Source organism: Salvelinus alpinus, chromosome 2, assembly GCF_045679555.1.
Source record: "Salvelinus alpinus chromosome 2, SLU_Salpinus.1, whole genome shotgun sequence".
NCBI classification, from domain to species: domain Eukaryota; kingdom Metazoa; phylum Chordata; class Actinopteri; order Salmoniformes; family Salmonidae; genus Salvelinus; species Salvelinus alpinus.
Genome location: NC_092087.1, coordinates 42,408,523 through 42,425,569, shown reverse-complemented (window position 1 = coordinate 42,425,569; position 17,047 = coordinate 42,408,523). Strand labels below are relative to the sequence as shown.

Here is a 17,047-nt window from a genome sequence, read left to right as displayed (position 1 = left end):
TGTCTGCGGTGCTGGGGAATAACAAAGTACCTGAGGCATTGTGAAATACTTCCAACAAACGTCACACACGCACACATTAACCAGTAAGCATCTAAAACAACAACAGACATGTCTGTTTGGAAGAACCACATAGTAGAACAAAACGGTGTAATGGTCAAATGCATTTTCTTCTCTTTCTCTTTCTCTCTCTGCTCATTCCCCCTTTACGCTTCGATCACACCGGCAGCGTCATTGCATTTTGGTACGCCAGAATTACATTTATTTCCAATGAAACGCTGCGCTTTCCTTGCAGCATTGTGTTGCAGAGACAGTTGCAGTACGTTCGCTGTGGTGCATACGTTGGATTTATTGAACCTATGTGTCAAACTGTCTGCATAGACGGCCTGACAGAAATGGTAGCAGAAGGTGAATGTTGAATTTTTGTTGCATACATATCCAGATGATGCTGAGCACCATTGTGCGCCAGGACACTGTCGGTGTGATTGAAGCGTTAGAACAACACCGACTCACAAACCCCACAGGTGGAAAGGCAAAGCAGGTGCCACTATCACCCTCCTTCCCCCATATGACACCCCCTATCCCCCATATGACACCCCCTCTCCCCCTCCTTCCCCCATATGACACCCCCTATCCCCCATATGACACCCCCTCTCCCCCTCCTTCCCCCATGACACCCCTTCTCCCCCATATGACACCCCCTATCCCCCATATGACACCCCCTCTCCCCCTCCTTCCCCCATATGACACCCCCTCTCCCCCATATGACACCCCCTCTCCCCCTCCTTCCCCAATATGACTACCCCTCCTTCCCCCATATGACACCCCCTCTCCCCCTCCTTCCCCCATATGACACCCCCTATCCCCATTCTTCCCCCATATGACACCCCCTCTCCTCCACCTTCTCCCATATGACACCCCCTCTCCCCCTCCTTCCCCCATATGACTACCCCTCCTTCCCCTATATGACACCCCCTCTCTCCCTCCAGCTGCCTTGTGGGTCTCTCACTTAGAATGCTTTAAGGCTCCAATGTAGCCAACAAACACACTCGCCTGCACCCTTGAGATCCATCTTCCTCCTCTTCCTCTCGCTTCCGTCCAAGGGGCAGCCGTCCATCCTCCTCCTTCACCCCCTGGCCCTCCTCCTCACCATCCTCTCCCTCCCCTGCTCCCCGGACTGCCGTCCACGTCCACTTGGCCCAAGACACGGGCGACAGCCAAGACATCCTCCTTGGCACTGTTTTCAACTTCCTCCCTTGGTCTGAATAGCGTAGACGCTATCTTCTTGCGTTGTGTCTAGATAGACAAAATCCGTCCTGTAGTGTCTGAATAGACCCTATCTGTTTGAGTTGTCTTCAATGGTTAACCAGTTGTTTCTATCTTCTTCTCTCCCTCTTAAAGATGGCAAAACAAACCACCAGTTGTTCTTCACATCTTAGTAGTAGCTCCTCCTGGCTGTTCTCTTCTTCATGTTAGTCCGTTTCCCCTGAAGGCGCTCCTTCCACTCTGCTGTTGATGTTCTGTTTGGCAACCTTTTCTCAGAGGGTGACAGAATAGAAAGAGGCTTCCAGTGCTGTCGCCTTCTCTTGCTCCGACTCACCCTCTCTTACTGTCTGTCACGCTCCCTCTCTCTCTGCCTCTGTGGCAGTCAGAATACCACAGCAATGATCAGCTGGCTTCCAGAGTGCTGCCTAGCTCGCACTCTCACTCTCCCCCATGCTGTCTACATCAGGGCCAGTCCACGGTGAAAGAACATGGGGGGAGAAAGGAAGCTTGCGTCTTCAAAAGATTGCTGTGCTCCCTGGGCCAGTGAGTGTGGCGGCCCCTGTGGTGACAGAGTGGTAGCTTCCAGTCAGGCAGCTGTTCCACTCATGCAAAAAGCAGAAGAGGGAAAACGAACTGGGGCTGAGGAGAGTCTGGTGTTGCAGAGTGGTGGAGTCGGTGGAGCTTCACGTTTTACAGCACAGAGGGTTTTGGAATGTAGTCTCCCAAGCTCCCCGCCTTCAGGCTGTTTAACCGTTAACCGTTTCCCTCCTCCTCCGACCCGACAAGGCGGCAACAGCCAGCCATGCATGACTGGACCAGACCGGAGAAACCTGTTCTTTCTCATAGCCCCCAGTTCCTCCCTGGTTCACGGACTCAATGGCCCCTTGTCACTCTCTCTGGCTCATTGTCTCAATAGTCATCGATTTCCTTTTCCTAATTTCCTTAGGATGCTATTTTCCTTTCCTAATTTTCCTAGGAAATGTTCCTGTCCTTCATGAACGCTGACATGAAAAGGGAAAATAAATCGGCCGAATTCGGACCCTATCTTTTCTTAGCCTAGCGGTAACGAGCGTTGGGTCAGTAACCAAAATGTCGCTGGTTCGAATCCACGAGCCGGCAATGTGCAAAAATCTGCCGTTCTGCCCTTGAGCAAGGCAGTGAACAACAACGGTTCCTTAGGAGCCGATGACGTGGACGTCGATTAAGGCAGCCCCCCCGCACCTCTCTGATTCAGAGGGTTTGGGTTAAATTTCAGTTGAATGCATTTAGTTGCGCAACTGACTAGGTATCCCCCTTTCCCTTCCCTCAAGCCGATCAATTGTCACCAAGAAAAGGAGAGGAAGCCATTTTAAATGATTGGGACACAACCTCACCGATACCACTGATGGCTGCTTGAAATAATAGAAGAGCCTGGGGATGCCAGCTGTTTGTTCCCCTCCAGTGATTTATGCTCAAGCTGACATCAATCATTATGCTTCAGTTAAAGAACCACGAGAGCGCAGCCTGTCCATTGTAGAAGAGAAAAACCTTGTTTACCCTGACAGAATTCTTTCCACCATGGAGAGGGTGAAGGCTCTCTCTAGTTGAGGTTTTTGCCGTCTGGTTTGAAGATGTGCTTGAGAAAGGGAGTTCCAACTTCTAACTCAGAATAAAACAATTGATAATATATATCATTCTATTGTGTTTTCCTACATTGGAGAGTTATTGGTGATTCTATCAATGTTGTATTTCTGATCAGTTTTCCATCGTGTTAGAAGACTAATACGCCTTAGCAAACTCTCTAAAGTGTTTGTTGTCTGAAATACCCGCCTTGACAACATGCGGTCTCCTACCGACTACTACTGCAGTGAGGAAATGAGGTGAGGGGGGTGTAAGGACAGTTCAACCCAAAAAAGCAGGAAAAGGTCAAAGTGATCCAGAGAGAGTTGTGACACATGGTGACCCAGGTTTGTACAGCATTCAGATACATTACCGCTGACGGTCACCAGAGATCCACATTATCGTCTAATCTACACCAGTCAATGAGATTCAGTCAAAACTGCCCAACTGAACAGCCTGTCCAAAGTGTTTAACTAAATTTAGCGATAAAACATATACATATTAGCGTACCTATAATCATACTATTCCATCAATAACGTTCATCAGCATCAAAACAAAAATAATTGAGGTTACCCGCATGCACGTCACACATGGCCACTTCACTGCTATATTACGAAACATCAGAGAAGGATCGCTTGATTGAAATGCTAAGGCTGAGCTTGTTCATTCTAGTATAAAGACGACAGCCATACACATCAATGAAAATGGTGAGGCAATGGTCTGTGGGGCACATGGGCCCCGTTCCAAACAGGATGCTACCCAGTCTTGAAAGGTATGCTGCTGTTACCTGCTTCTCCACTACTGCTGCTCAGGAGGATCTGAGACTGACGTTCTGTTATATAACCCGTTGAGAGCTACATAGACATGCTTCCTATTTCAAACACACACCGAAAGTTATGAAGCTGAGGAAAACAGAAACCACATGCCACTAAAATGAGCAGTTACGAAATCATGTTCCACTTTAAACGAACAATATCTGTTAAGGCTTAATGAAGCTGTCGTAAAGCCTTTATAAAGCCCGTAGAATAACTAAGGGGTGCTAGGACTGCTGACAGAGGCAATTAGATTAGAGATTAGAAAACCTTTATTGTCCATTTAAGTTTACACTAAATGGAAAATTGTATTTGGTGTTCTGGCTCACATTAAAAGGAATTGAAGTAGTAATCTGAAGATTGCTGCTGGTGTCTGTTACCAGCTACCATCTACTGTTGTGCCCTTGAGCAAAGCACTTCATCTCAAAGTTGGGAAAGACAGATGATACACTTGGAGACAAAGTACTAGTCTAATATATTCAAGAAACCTGTTTAAAAAAACACGACTTTCCTCAACTTTTTGGGGGGGGATTTCTAAACTATTCAAAGAAGGGAGTGTAGTGTGTGTGTGTGTGTGTGTGTGTGTGTGTATCTAATTGGCTGAAGGGTGTTTCCAGTGGAGCAGACCAGACCCTAGCTATTAAAGCTCCAGACAGGTTCCACCCAGCCTGCAGCCACTGGCCTGGCTTCATCTGTTAGATCCCTTTGTTGCTGTTGGGGAGGCAGGGAAATAAAGGTGGACGCTTCTATATGTGAGGAATTCCAACAAGCCAGTTTCAATGGGGGAGTGGCCTGACTACCGTCTGAATCCAGATGTATGGGTAAAAGGGATCCTCTCTGAGACAACAGTGAGACAGTCACACAGACACACAGACACACAGAGACACACACACACACACACACACACACGTAAAGAAGACAGCAAAGGAATATAACACATCCCCTAACACATTGTCTCACTGTCTCATCAAGGCACGTCCTCACTGACCTTAGCAACATCTCACTTGTTTCTGTTTTTCTCAACACAGATGTCACCAACAAAAACCCATCTATGTTGAGTCTTGATGTCAGTCTTACTGAACATCCAATAATAACAAAAAACTGGTATAGCAGGCCTTGCACAACAGCCCAGCCTGCTAACATCGTTTCTCTAGTGAGCCAAGCTGGGAGGAACAATAACAAGCGTTCGGAAGTAGAAGTCCTCTTTGGCTGCATGCCCTCATGTGCTACTTCCTTTGTTCTCTTTTACCAAACAGGTTGGAACTAAGATTGAGATGTCCGTTAGTTAGGGAGGTGAATACATCTGCAACACAGATAACGCTAGTTCGTTAACACATACACACAGGCATGTTTGGGAGACGCCCAACTCTCTCTTTCTCTGATCTTGCCACCCTCTCAAACAGGTTCACTCACGCTTTCATTTACACACACAAACAATGGTTGCATTCGTAGTGGGGTTTTGTATTAGGCAGCCCCTCTGTCTGCCCTCACTGGTGCTATTTCTGTCTCCAGGCAGAGGGAAGGTCTGTTATGTAAGGCAGGGCCCTTATTTCCTACTTCTCCACTGCAGTCACAGTCATGTCCTCCCCTATACTAAGTCTTTTTTTCTCTCCAAACTTCTCATGATGGGAACTTTGTAGCTGCTTGGTGTGATTCACGGTATTCATAAGGGGATGTGACCTCTCTCTGTCTCTCTGAGAGAGAGGGAGATCAAGAGAGAGGGAGAGAGAAAGAGTGAGAGACAGGATAAATAATATGTAACACATTTTATATGTATTTTATTAGTTTATACCAGCATCTGCCGGCTGTTGTAAGCCCCTATTTTGCATAGCCATATGGGGAAGTGACTCTATTTTCAGCGCAGTGATAATGATCATTATTCTGTTCTCCCACAGCACATGCTGCACCTGTCCAAAAACCTGACAGGGAAAATCACCACCCACTGCACAACACAGGCCCAAAAACACACCATCTTATAACAGTTACCTCAGGTGTCTGTAACAAACTACAACAAAACATTTGCCTACTTGTTGTCTTTTCTTCATGTATTGTCAGAGAGTTGTAAAGATGGGTGAAATGTAAGTGGTTTTTCTAGTCTACACAGTTTGAGGAAGTGGAGGAGACCACATCCGCCTACAGACATGACTATATGTATGTTGACATCTAAACTGCTATCCAATCATGACTTGAGGCAGACCAACCACCTTTCCTGTTTATGCCTCCATCTGTTCTATCAGCCATGTGTCTACCTAGTATGTAAGGTTACATTTAGCCTGGTCCCAGATCTGTTTCTTCTGTCTTGCCAACTCAAAATCAAATCAAATTTTATGTCACGTGCACCGAATACAGCTGTTTGTACCATGTTTTGTGCTGCTACTATGTTGTGTTGCTACCATGTTGTCATGTGTTGCTACCATGCTGTGTTGTCATGTGTTGCTGCCTTGCTATGTTGTCTTAGGTCTCTCTTTATGTAGTGTTGTTGTGTTGTCTCTTGTCGGGATGTGTGTTTTGTCCTATATTTATAATGTTATTTAAAATATATATATATAATTTAATCCCAGCCCCCATACCCGCAGGACTTTTGCCTTTTGGTAGACCATCATTGTAAATAAGAATTTGTTCTTAACTGACTTGCCTAGTTAAATAAAGGTTAAATAAAAAATAAAAAAAATAAAACTGGTGTAGACTTTACCGTGAAATGCTGCTAGGGTCATTGTCACACCAGCACAAACTGATCTGGGACCAGCTACGCTATGGGCCCTGGTGGTCAAAAGTTGTGAACTACAGGTATATAGGGAATGGGGTGCCATTTTGGATGAAACCTAAATACGATAAGCCTTGCCTTATACAGTCTCCCCATGGAAAATCACCTTCATGTGATGAGAGAGCCATCTGGTGGCAGAAACAGTTCTGATTCTGCTCCAGTGGCCTCTACCCCAATTCTGTGGCTGCCCTGAATTGCATTTCTGTTTACCTCTTTAATAATATACAGCTATATGGAATAATATCTATGATACTGTATGTGAATGTGGTAAATCATACAACAGTCTCAAATAAGGTTATTTTTGGTTTCACGCTGTCGTACTTCACTAGTCTTGTGATGTATTCCTCAGCTATTTGGAACAAAATTGAGAAAGGAGGTTGCACTTGTGTTGCACTTGAGAAATAAATTTGCTAAATCGCCCCAGTGAGTCCTATAAGAATCAGGCAGTGGGTGTGCTAGTATGGATACTGGAACATAGCCAAGGCCTTGAGCACCTGTTTGCAGTGTGCCCCAGCCAGCCCTGCCCAATCCAGGACACTGTATACGGCAAATGCTGAGAGGACAAAGTCCTATCTGATGTGACAGCACACACAGATACTTCCTGTCTGAAGTGACCCATGTTTGCAATGCAAATATGATGTGTGAAGGGCTTTTATAGTGGGAGCCTTTGCATTTTTTACCTGAGTAAACACCAGGAAATCAAATGATAGGCATATCCTGTTTTAGAAGGATAGTTCAGCTCACCCAGGACAACATCTGACTTCTTGTATAAATTGGGTGAACTATCCATGTAGTAAAGCTTTTTAGATGATACAGCAATAAGTCACCACAGCTTGAGTTTAGTAAAGTATTATCTTTATCTTATGTATTAGTAATGGGGGGGGGAAATCGATACAGTTACATATTGCAATATTATTTTTGGCTGATATTATATCAATATTTGACTCGATTTGTAAAACAATACATACTGCACATTTGATTATTTTTGTTGCTACTGTAGTTAGCGTTAGCTAGCGCTAGTCGGCTGTACCTGCACCAAAACTCAGAAATTGTTCATCCTACAGCTTGTTCTGCATCTTCTTTTGAAATTGTAAGCCAACATGTTTTCAGCACTTTTATTTCCCAGACTGACCTAAACTCGTTGTCTCATGCTCTCTCTTGTCTCTCTAAAGCAGACATATAGTGAGCAATCTGTTTGGAACATCAAGTCGCAATAGAATCGCAGTATCGAATCGCAATACAATATAGAACCGTGGGGATCGTAAGAATCGCAATACATATCGCATCTGCACCTAAGTACAGTGATAATATCGTATCGTGAGGTCTCTGGCAGTTCCCAGCCCTACTACAGTATTTATAAGATTGACCGTAGAAAGTGGAAGAACCTGACACTCATTTCCACACAGCAGGAACAAAAGGTCCCCTGTGGCAGAAGATTCAGAAGAAAAGGTCCACCTTTTCTCAATGTTCCCCCCCGCTTCACAGAGCCTGATTTAGATCAGCTAACCGGGTTTACAGGACTGTCTATAGAAGAACCTCTGTTGATACACAAATTACTTCTTTTAATCAAGAGTGATCGACTCTATAATTCCAAATGCCACATTCATCACATGCAATTAGCTGAGCATCTTATGGATTCAACACTGTGATCGGATATGGATCTATCTAACCTAGTTAATCAGTAACTGCTTACCACAATATTGATCTATGGTAGCCCACTGAACTAAAGCCTTGGGAGCCAACACAACTCTTCAGGTCTCAGGCAAGGTTTATTCATAAAACAAGCAAGGTTCCCAAACACCTCCATTACATTAACAGTAATGCAGCATTTATTTATCTTCTAGTGTGAGGTACAGTTTACAGTATTGGTAAAAGCATGAGGGTCAAATGCATCCATTACGCCCGCTGTCTCATCTGCTATTGAAACGGCATATCCATAGAAATAGAATAAGAGTACATTGACTTGAATGGGATTCTCTATTCCGTTAATTCTATTTCTGTGGGTATAACCTGCAGGGGGCAGAGTGGTCCCCTTTAAGAGAGACAACTCCTCATATAAACATTGACAGTACAGGAGCTACTTCACACAGTGAGATCAATCAGTCGGACAGCTAAATGTTCCATTCGTCAACAAAACATGACGAGACAACTGAGGGTCTCTGTTTCAATCAACAACTGTAAAATGACTCAGTTCAGTACACACACACACACACACACACGGATGTACTAGAGGGTACAGTAGACAAACATGCTTGACACTGTACATTTCCAGGCTGTTTGAAGACTTATCATTGAGTGTGTGAATATTTGCATGTGTGTGCAAGAGCTTGTCTCAACAGACCATTCATGCACACTAGTATTAAACACATGGAGGTGACAACACACTGCATACACTGACTGTTTGCTTATAGTGTATGCTTATAATACACAGTATAACTCTTATAATACACAGCATAACTCCTATAATACACAGCATAACAAGCAACTGATCTCCATCCATTTCCCACAGCTACCTTGTCATTATAAATCCTGAAATGTATCAATCGATTTGAATAATAAGACACATAACTTGCAAAAACTAGCAAAGACTGTATCTTTACACTATCAATCCGTAAAACATAGCATAGTGATGATATTGTTATACTGTAATAGTTGAAATGTAGACATTGATTAGCTAAAGTCTCCCCGACACTTTGTTTTGAACAAAGATTATACTATGTTTTAAGCTACTTCCTTTCTGGTCAACAAACACTGTGACAGGTCACAAACGCATCAGTCATAGCCTATTCATAGCTTCTTCACTCGTCAGGCCACAACAACGTTGACAAACCAGAACATCGTCAATTCCGCAAACAAGACGCCACAACCTCTGACAAACAATAGCTCCTGAACATTCAGCATGAATATCATTGACCCAATAGCTAATTTAAAATAGTCCACTCCACAACTGAGTGAGGCCATTTTGACACGCCTCTGTAGAAGTACTGTTATTAGACAGTTGTCAAACTTCTATTGCTGTTACTGTAAGTACAGGTATTAGAGAACAGTTACTTCACTCACATGCTACTTGTCTTCCTCTTGGTTGAGTTTGTTGCCCCGCCGGTCTTCTTCTGTTGGGACTGAGAGCCCCCCATGTTGACAGCAGCTTTCTTTACCCCTCTAAGGGAACTGGGCCTTTACCTGTCTGTCTGTAAGTCTATACAACTGCGTGCTCCTTTTAAGTGTGCACGTGTGTGTGTGTGTGTGTGTGTGTGTGTGTGTGTGGGTCATCCCAGGTCAAGTTAGCCAGCGTACTGTCCCATCCGTGTTTCTCTGACTACTGCTGCAGTGAATGACGCTGCAATGTCCATCCGAAACAGCCCTGATATCCTGCCAGGCTCTCTTTTCTGGCCCAAGCCTCCTCCCTCCCATAGACTTATTGCTCCCTCATTCCCTGCCTTTACTTCTTTCTTTTTCTCCCTGTCCCCTCCTCCTTCACCTCAAGCACACGCGCGCGCGCGCAGGCGCAAACACCAGGGAACAGACTGTGGTAAGCATTCGACTGGGAGTTATTGTACACTATACTACATCCAGGTGGAGACAATCAAGGAAGGAGGCTGGAAGGTACAGTACGTAAACCAGGTCAAGTTTCTTCGTCATAAAGTGATGTCATGTGGGTATAACCCAGGTTCTGTCCTAAATGGCGCCCTATTCCCTATACTATAGTGTACTACTACTACTATAGTGTACTATCCATATGGCTCTGTTCAAAATTAGGACACCATATAAGGAATAGGGGTTCCATTTGGGACTCAGCCCCAGATAGCAGGCACACAACAAGTCATGAGAGCAAACAGGACTCTGCTTGATGTGACGACGTGGTGTTACTTACTTCTGGTTCAACCTGTTTAGCAAGGATGGATGGTTCCATGTTTTGACTCAAATCTAAATGTCAACAGCAGTCCAGTCATACAATTTATTACATTTATTACAATTTAATACATGGAGAAAATCGTACCTCTCTGAAATGAAAATGGATGACCCTACCTTGAGAAAAATATTAAAATATATTTGACCGAAACCCTCCCTGAACGCTTGAAAAAAATACAATCGACCCTCCCCTATACCCAAAATAATCATTAGAAACCAAGTGGATAGCAGAGAATATGTGTACCGTTTACACCCACTTCCTGGACAGACCAGAGCCTTAGATATGCAGTTTTAGAAACTGTTCCTCGTCCTGTAAGCATTACATGGCAACGCAGACATTTTAATAGCACACGGGGCTGCAGGCCAGAAGGTTGTGGGTTCGTAGACCACCATGGACAAGAGCAGGGGTGAATCTATTATCGTATTTGCAGGTCAATCGAAAAAAAAGCCTTTTATAAACATTTCATGCAATTCTACATAATTGTACATATTAGCAGAATATTTTTTTAATACCCCACAAATGACCAAAATTACAGGCTAAGAATGGACAGAGATATAGGCCTGTGTTCATCTTATCTTATTTCTCCAATGCTAAATCAGTGTGTATTGTTTGCGCGCAAGGCCTAATCATTTAAAAGAAAATCGAAAGAATCCTTTGACTCTTCTCCTGAACTGCCACTGTAGCCCTACACAGCACAGCTATAGGTTAAGCAGCACACAAAAACGTTTTTTGATCAGCAAGAGCAGAGCAGGCCGGGGCTCAGGGTTGGAATATCTAGTGCTGTGTGTAATGCAACCTACTTTTATTCACACCATCCCAGCAGCTATCTTAGAAATGGAACCTTGCTCTGTGCTTCTCCCAGCATGCACTTCGTAGCCTATAGGCTATGGATCATTTGATTGTGACCACACTAAATAGCCTATAGTCGCCGATATATAGCCTAATAAGCAACTAATTCTAAAACACTGAGAAATATTGAAATGTCATCAATCACAAATGACATGACCCTCCACTGGACTAGATTTATTTTTAAATACTAAACCCTCCCCTTGACTGAAATTGAAAAGGCATGACCCTCCCCCATTTCCCTCCATTTCCCTCCATGTCCATTTCGATCCATCCCTTATCAGGGAGTGATTATCTGACCAAAATGCATGCATGCAATTCCTGCAATTGCGAGTTGTGGTATTTGGAACCCCATTGGATTAGATGTTTTCCCATCTATTTCAAATGTTACGGTACTTTATTGCACAGATATGTGCTCTTTAGCGTGAACAAAAAGTATGTGTTAGCATACAGTAACACAAACGATGCAACTTGGTGTGACAAGGAGGAGACATCTGTAACACAAGATGTACTTCCTTTCTTACAGTTATGAACCCACACTGGATCAATGCCATGAATAAAATCAATACCTTATATCTGTTTGTCAAAGAACCATGGGAAAACTTTAAGACAACTTTGTTTCAGGATTCAAGCTCACACAAGCCAGCAAAAAACAGGTTCTGCTGCTCACACTGACTAATCCTTTTAGTTGTTTTTAATTTACCACAGCATAATGCTTCATTTCAGATTAACAGTCTATCTGGCAGGGTTGGGCAGTCAAATCCTGTTGAACACAGTTTAGAAAGTGAATGAATTCTATTCATTCATGAAGAGCCCTCATGGGTAGTGTTAATTCAATCAATTCATGAATTCATCAGTAGTTTCAAGTGTCAGAAAATACAAAACACAGGGATTGAGATTAAGGGTTGCCCTATTGCCTGAGGCAAGTGACCTCAGTGGTCACGCAAGTTGAGACTGCTCCGTGTTTTCCCCATCGGGTCTGTGATTTTTTGTTTACTGATGACAACCAAAATGAAGTAGTCTGGTCGTCTTCCAGCTACTTTGTATTTTCGGGCAAACGATCATAATCATCGGGCAACCCAAAAATGACCTTTCAGACCTTAATGTCAATCCCTGAAAACATTAGCACGATTCCCTTAACACTGTAACAACACTGCCACAATGCTGCTCCGGTGACCTGTGCATAATAACAACGGTCAAAGTGAGGTCACTGTCACATTGTAGTCATAAATACCAGACACCTCTCTATCACACACACACACACACACACACACCTTGCCATCTCTACTGTACTGATTGCATACTAGCTAGCCATTAAAGGTAAAAACTATCTGCTACAGACATACCTGGCCATGTTTCCTATAGACACTACCTATCAGAGATACAGTAAGAAGAACGCATCTTCATTGACCAATAATAGCATCATGGTAGGAGGACTATTTGTCTGTGCAGTTCGTGTTCCCAATACCGATGGCAAATATAGCCTTTTAGCCCACGCCATGGCATTGTCACCTCGCCACCTTGCTTTCACAGAACAATTAGAATTATTTTCAAAGAGGTTCAATGATCTTCATAGATCATTTTCACGTTCAGTTACATGTTTAAGAACATCAAATCCAACACTGCTTGAAATGAATTTGCTTCAACGTTTTATCCATCCATCCTTTTGAGAACCGATTTAGTGAATCGTTATTTTACTGTAATCAGTTCGGGACTGTATGTTATTACATATAGCGGCATTTTAAACAGGTTGACAGGAAATGTCAGCAAAGACTAGGTATGAACAGCCTGACATCTAGTGGTAAACTAAGATAAATGGCATAGTTTTTTTTGGGGGGGGGGGTTAGGGGGTAGATCAGCTTTAAAATATTGCAGATAGATTGTATCAATGTAATTGTCTGCCTCACTTCCAATCCCCCATATATATATTTTTGCAGATATATACACATACATAAATACATACATACATAAATATATATACGCATCTTTTTAAAATATTTCCTTAATTATCCTCCAACCCTACCACCCCTCCCCCAATTGGAGCAAACTAGTGAACAACAACTTTATACAGTTTATGGACACAGTCTATTTTACAATCGATTTATTTTGTTTGTTTTAACTCTTGTCTTTCCTCTACCCCTCCCATATATTTATGATGTCCATCCATTCTATTTGCCATATCTTTCAAACTGTGCTATTTCAAAAAAGTTCTGAACCTATGTACTTTTTTACAGACACAGTATGTTTTACATTAGTTACCTTGTTGTTATTAGTCCCAACCTTCAGCTCCGTTCAAACATTGTTGGTAGTTGTTACAGGCATGACATGATTTCCCAAGGTTTGTCATCAAGATCTTCAACATCATAATTACAGAACGTTTTTTACACTTTATAGTGTACTTGCTTTTAGGGATGTTGACTCCCCTACTCATACAGTCGGCCTAATTGCCACGATGGAACTAATAATGACCACTAGTGTGGGTCTAATGTGACATCATGTTAAAGGGATCCAAATCCATTCCGTACGTGTTTAAAGGTGTTATGATGGGGAGGTTACTAGGCAACCTCACACACAGACCAGACACATCTGGTGTAGGCCTACAGTACATCCTGGCCAGGGGCAGTGACAGTGCAGTCTTCCTCAGCGTTTCCATTGAGAGGCAGGGGACCATGAGCAATGCGTGGATGTGAAACAGCACAGTGTTGATTCAATGTCTCCCTAGCACTTCCTACTCAACAAATGATAACTCACCCACATCAGCGCAGCCAAATTGCTAGGGGCAACACTTAAAAACAACAAGCTCCCGAAGTCCCTTCCACAACCACAAGTCTATAAATGGCAGGGTCATGGTAGTCTGGGAATCTCTCCCTGTAACTCCTTTTTCTAATACTGCCTGCTCACATATTACAATGATTCTTTTCTAATACTGATCACATAATCCATTGTTTTCCCCTAGTGTTACTCAAACGGTTAGGCCTCATGAGCTCAATATAAATGGATTAAATTCAATTGGATTCCTTCACCTCCCAAGAGAACTTCTACATTCCAGTTCTCCAAAATGGGAACATTTGTGGGAATTTCTTTTGATTCCAAGAAACCGCAGCTTGCTTCCATTCCACATGTGAAAGAGCGGACTGGGGCCGTGCCTAAAAATATTATGTGCCGTCAAATCCTTACTTCCTCAATCCATGTTTCCTCAATTCCCCTCAAAGCCCATTGGAGGAGAGGATCCGAGGATCCCCCCTCTGACCTCCTTCAATGAGCTTTGATAGGAATTCAGAAAGAAAATGACAGAGGAAGAAAAGCTTTGGCATTTAGAAACATTTTCAGACACAGCCATATGTTGGCTGCTCCTGCCCATTTAACCCCCACTTCCTGTTCAGCTGAGCCTCAGCCTCTGCCTGGGGTGTGTCTGAGAGTGACCTCATCTTCCTTCCAGCTCTGAGGGCCTCAGAAATGCCAAAAACACTACAGCACATGATGCAATGTGAATGCAAGTTCGAGGCAACCAGTAAGCCAAAATTGATTGTTTCTATGAGTTCTTCACTCGTATTCATTCAGTCATAATGTAACTGAAAGAAAACACATGGAAGGAAATGAACGTTCCAGCACGCTGGTTGTCAGTTTTTGACCCTCCGTCTGAGCTGTGCTCTTTCTGGGATATACGACGATTGTGTGTGTGTCACTGTGTGCGAGCGTGTGTAAGCCATGAGTAGCACCCTGTTCACTTCAGACAGACTTTACATTGCCTTATGTATAGTGCTGTGTGTGTACGGTTGAGCCTTGCCTTGTGTTGGCTACTGGAACGTTGGTCATTGGTCAACAAGTGGAAAATCTGTGGAAAGAATTTCCTGCTGATGGACAATATCCACAATAAATCGAATGATTAATCAATCAATGTGAGAATCACATTGTGAGAAAGGCACATGCACTGTTGTGTGGTGAGTGTGTGTGTGTGTGTGTGTGTGTACACGCGAAAGTGAAATCCTTGACCAAAACACAGGTTTAGAACCCCTCTACATTGTTCAGATAGAGTGACATTGTAACTCTATCCTCCAGTCCTCTTATTAGCTCCCCTACTTCAAAGAATCTCAAGCTACCTCACTTTACATGAAGTCACCTTTCAGTCAGATGGGTTTTTCTTACTAGCAGGGTTGAAACAGTGCAGCCTGGCTGTGTTAGCCTAGAATTCAATCAAACCTGTCCTGCAGAAACCTAAGCCACTGCACTCAAACATGAACTAATGGTGTTAGGTAACTAATGGGCTGCCCCCACAAAAAGCAGGTTCAGACTTTTTAATTTCACAGCTTTCCTTTTTCATCCAAATAAAGGAACGCATTTTAAGTGTGTTTAATTAGAGCAGGGATTAATTATCCCGTGGTTGAATAAGACTTACATAAACACAATACAAAAAGCCGAAAACAACAGGCTTACAGGCATGAAAAAGTACAAACTAGCAGTGCTCACACATGATCCACGACACCGGCTGTGGTGTCAGCTCAGCTAGTTGTTTCCAGAGTTAAAGAGCTTATAACATTGCCAGACTCTCACACTGTAAGAGTGAAAGAAAGTCATTAAAAGGATAAATGCTTTAATAGTAATCCTCCCTTGCCAGAACCCCCATCTAGACAGTTAATGCAGAGTTTTGGAAAATTAGGCATTACATTTGATTCAAGCAGAATTGGCAGGCTACAAAAAGAAGGATGATTCAGTGGAAGACATATTTTGCTCTCATTGAGTCTCATTCCTCGGGGACTACTGATAACCTATATATTATAGAAAGTAAAAGATATTTGCATGTGAAAATGTCATGGGATGCATTTGCTCCATTGATTCCCCTATGTGGTTGCACTTTACTTGAACCCATGTTATATGGGCTACAAAAAAAACTGTGAACAAATGAACAGTCATGACTAGCCAACTTGTGTGATCTTATACTAACTGACTTTACATGGTCATAATAGCCTACTCTCAATAAAACACAACTATATATCATAAACAAGAAACTACAGGGCCTGTGTTAGTCCATGTAGGATTCATAGGAAACTTGAACAGATGAGACTATGGTTTCAAATCATGTTTTAAAAATGAATTGTTCTCATGGAACGTTCCTCTATAAGTAGATATTGTGATTATAGCCTAGTCTTTGGTGTCTGCACATACGCTGTGTGACTTTTAACATGCAAGTACTGTCATGTCGCCCATGATCTTGTGCCAAAGTGAGTTAAATAACTTTTAAAGCAAAATTATACTTCAAAATGTAATATAATTAACATTCCAAATTTGTTATGTGATTTTACATTTTAGTAGATGCCATCACGATACATAACACAACGGTATCACTATCCATCTAACAGTATAGCGCTTTACATTTTTACAGGCAAAAACAGTCAACACAGGGCTGGCGATTATAGCCAATAGTCCAAAAGTTAAATGTCCTACCTTTCCAGTGAATTTACCGGATAAATCCGCAACCCAACTTTCAAGAGACGTCAAAGATGGTGTTATGAAGTTATTTTCTTCACTATGAAAACGTCCCTTGCAAAGCACGATGTGATGGGCAGTCCAATGTCCCAACGCGTTCTTCAAAGAGAACTGTCCTGTGGCGTATATTCCACGCGGTGGGTGACGCGGATAAATGGGGAAATTAACTTTCTGGGGGCTATGTGCCCGGAATGTGATTTAAAGACACAGTCGGTTAATGTACGACATGAATCTTACAGATAGGAACACAATGCGTGGTCACCTCTCTTTGGAGTGCAAGGCTAAATAGGCAACAGTGTGGTATGGAGTCTACAGTAGCTATTAGATAAGCCTATTGGCTGCAGCAGACAGTCAAATCCTTGCAGGATT

At 42.9% G+C, this 17,047-nt stretch overlaps 1 protein-coding gene across 6 annotated transcripts in view; it reads right to left on the bottom strand.

Moving 5' to 3' along the window:
• The window catches only part of LOC139562185 (transforming acidic coiled-coil-containing protein 1-like), a 44,258-nt gene extending 27,243 nt beyond the window's left edge, over positions 1-17,015 (bottom strand). For 2 of the 6 annotated variants that reach the window (XM_071379607.1, XM_071379616.1), the window contains exon 1: positions 1,051-1,974. In XM_071379607.1, coding sequence (XP_071235708.1) covers positions 1,051-1,223 — 173 coding nt within the window. In that variant the 5' untranslated portion in view covers positions 1,224-1,974. Of the gene's footprint in view, positions 1-1,050; positions 1,975-9,498; positions 9,824-16,636 lie in introns of those variants that run through there. The other 4 variants (XM_071379655.1, XM_071379644.1, XM_071379625.1 and 1 more) reach the window with 4 other exon arrangements.
• Between the last annotated feature and the right edge of the window lie 32 nt (positions 17,016-17,047).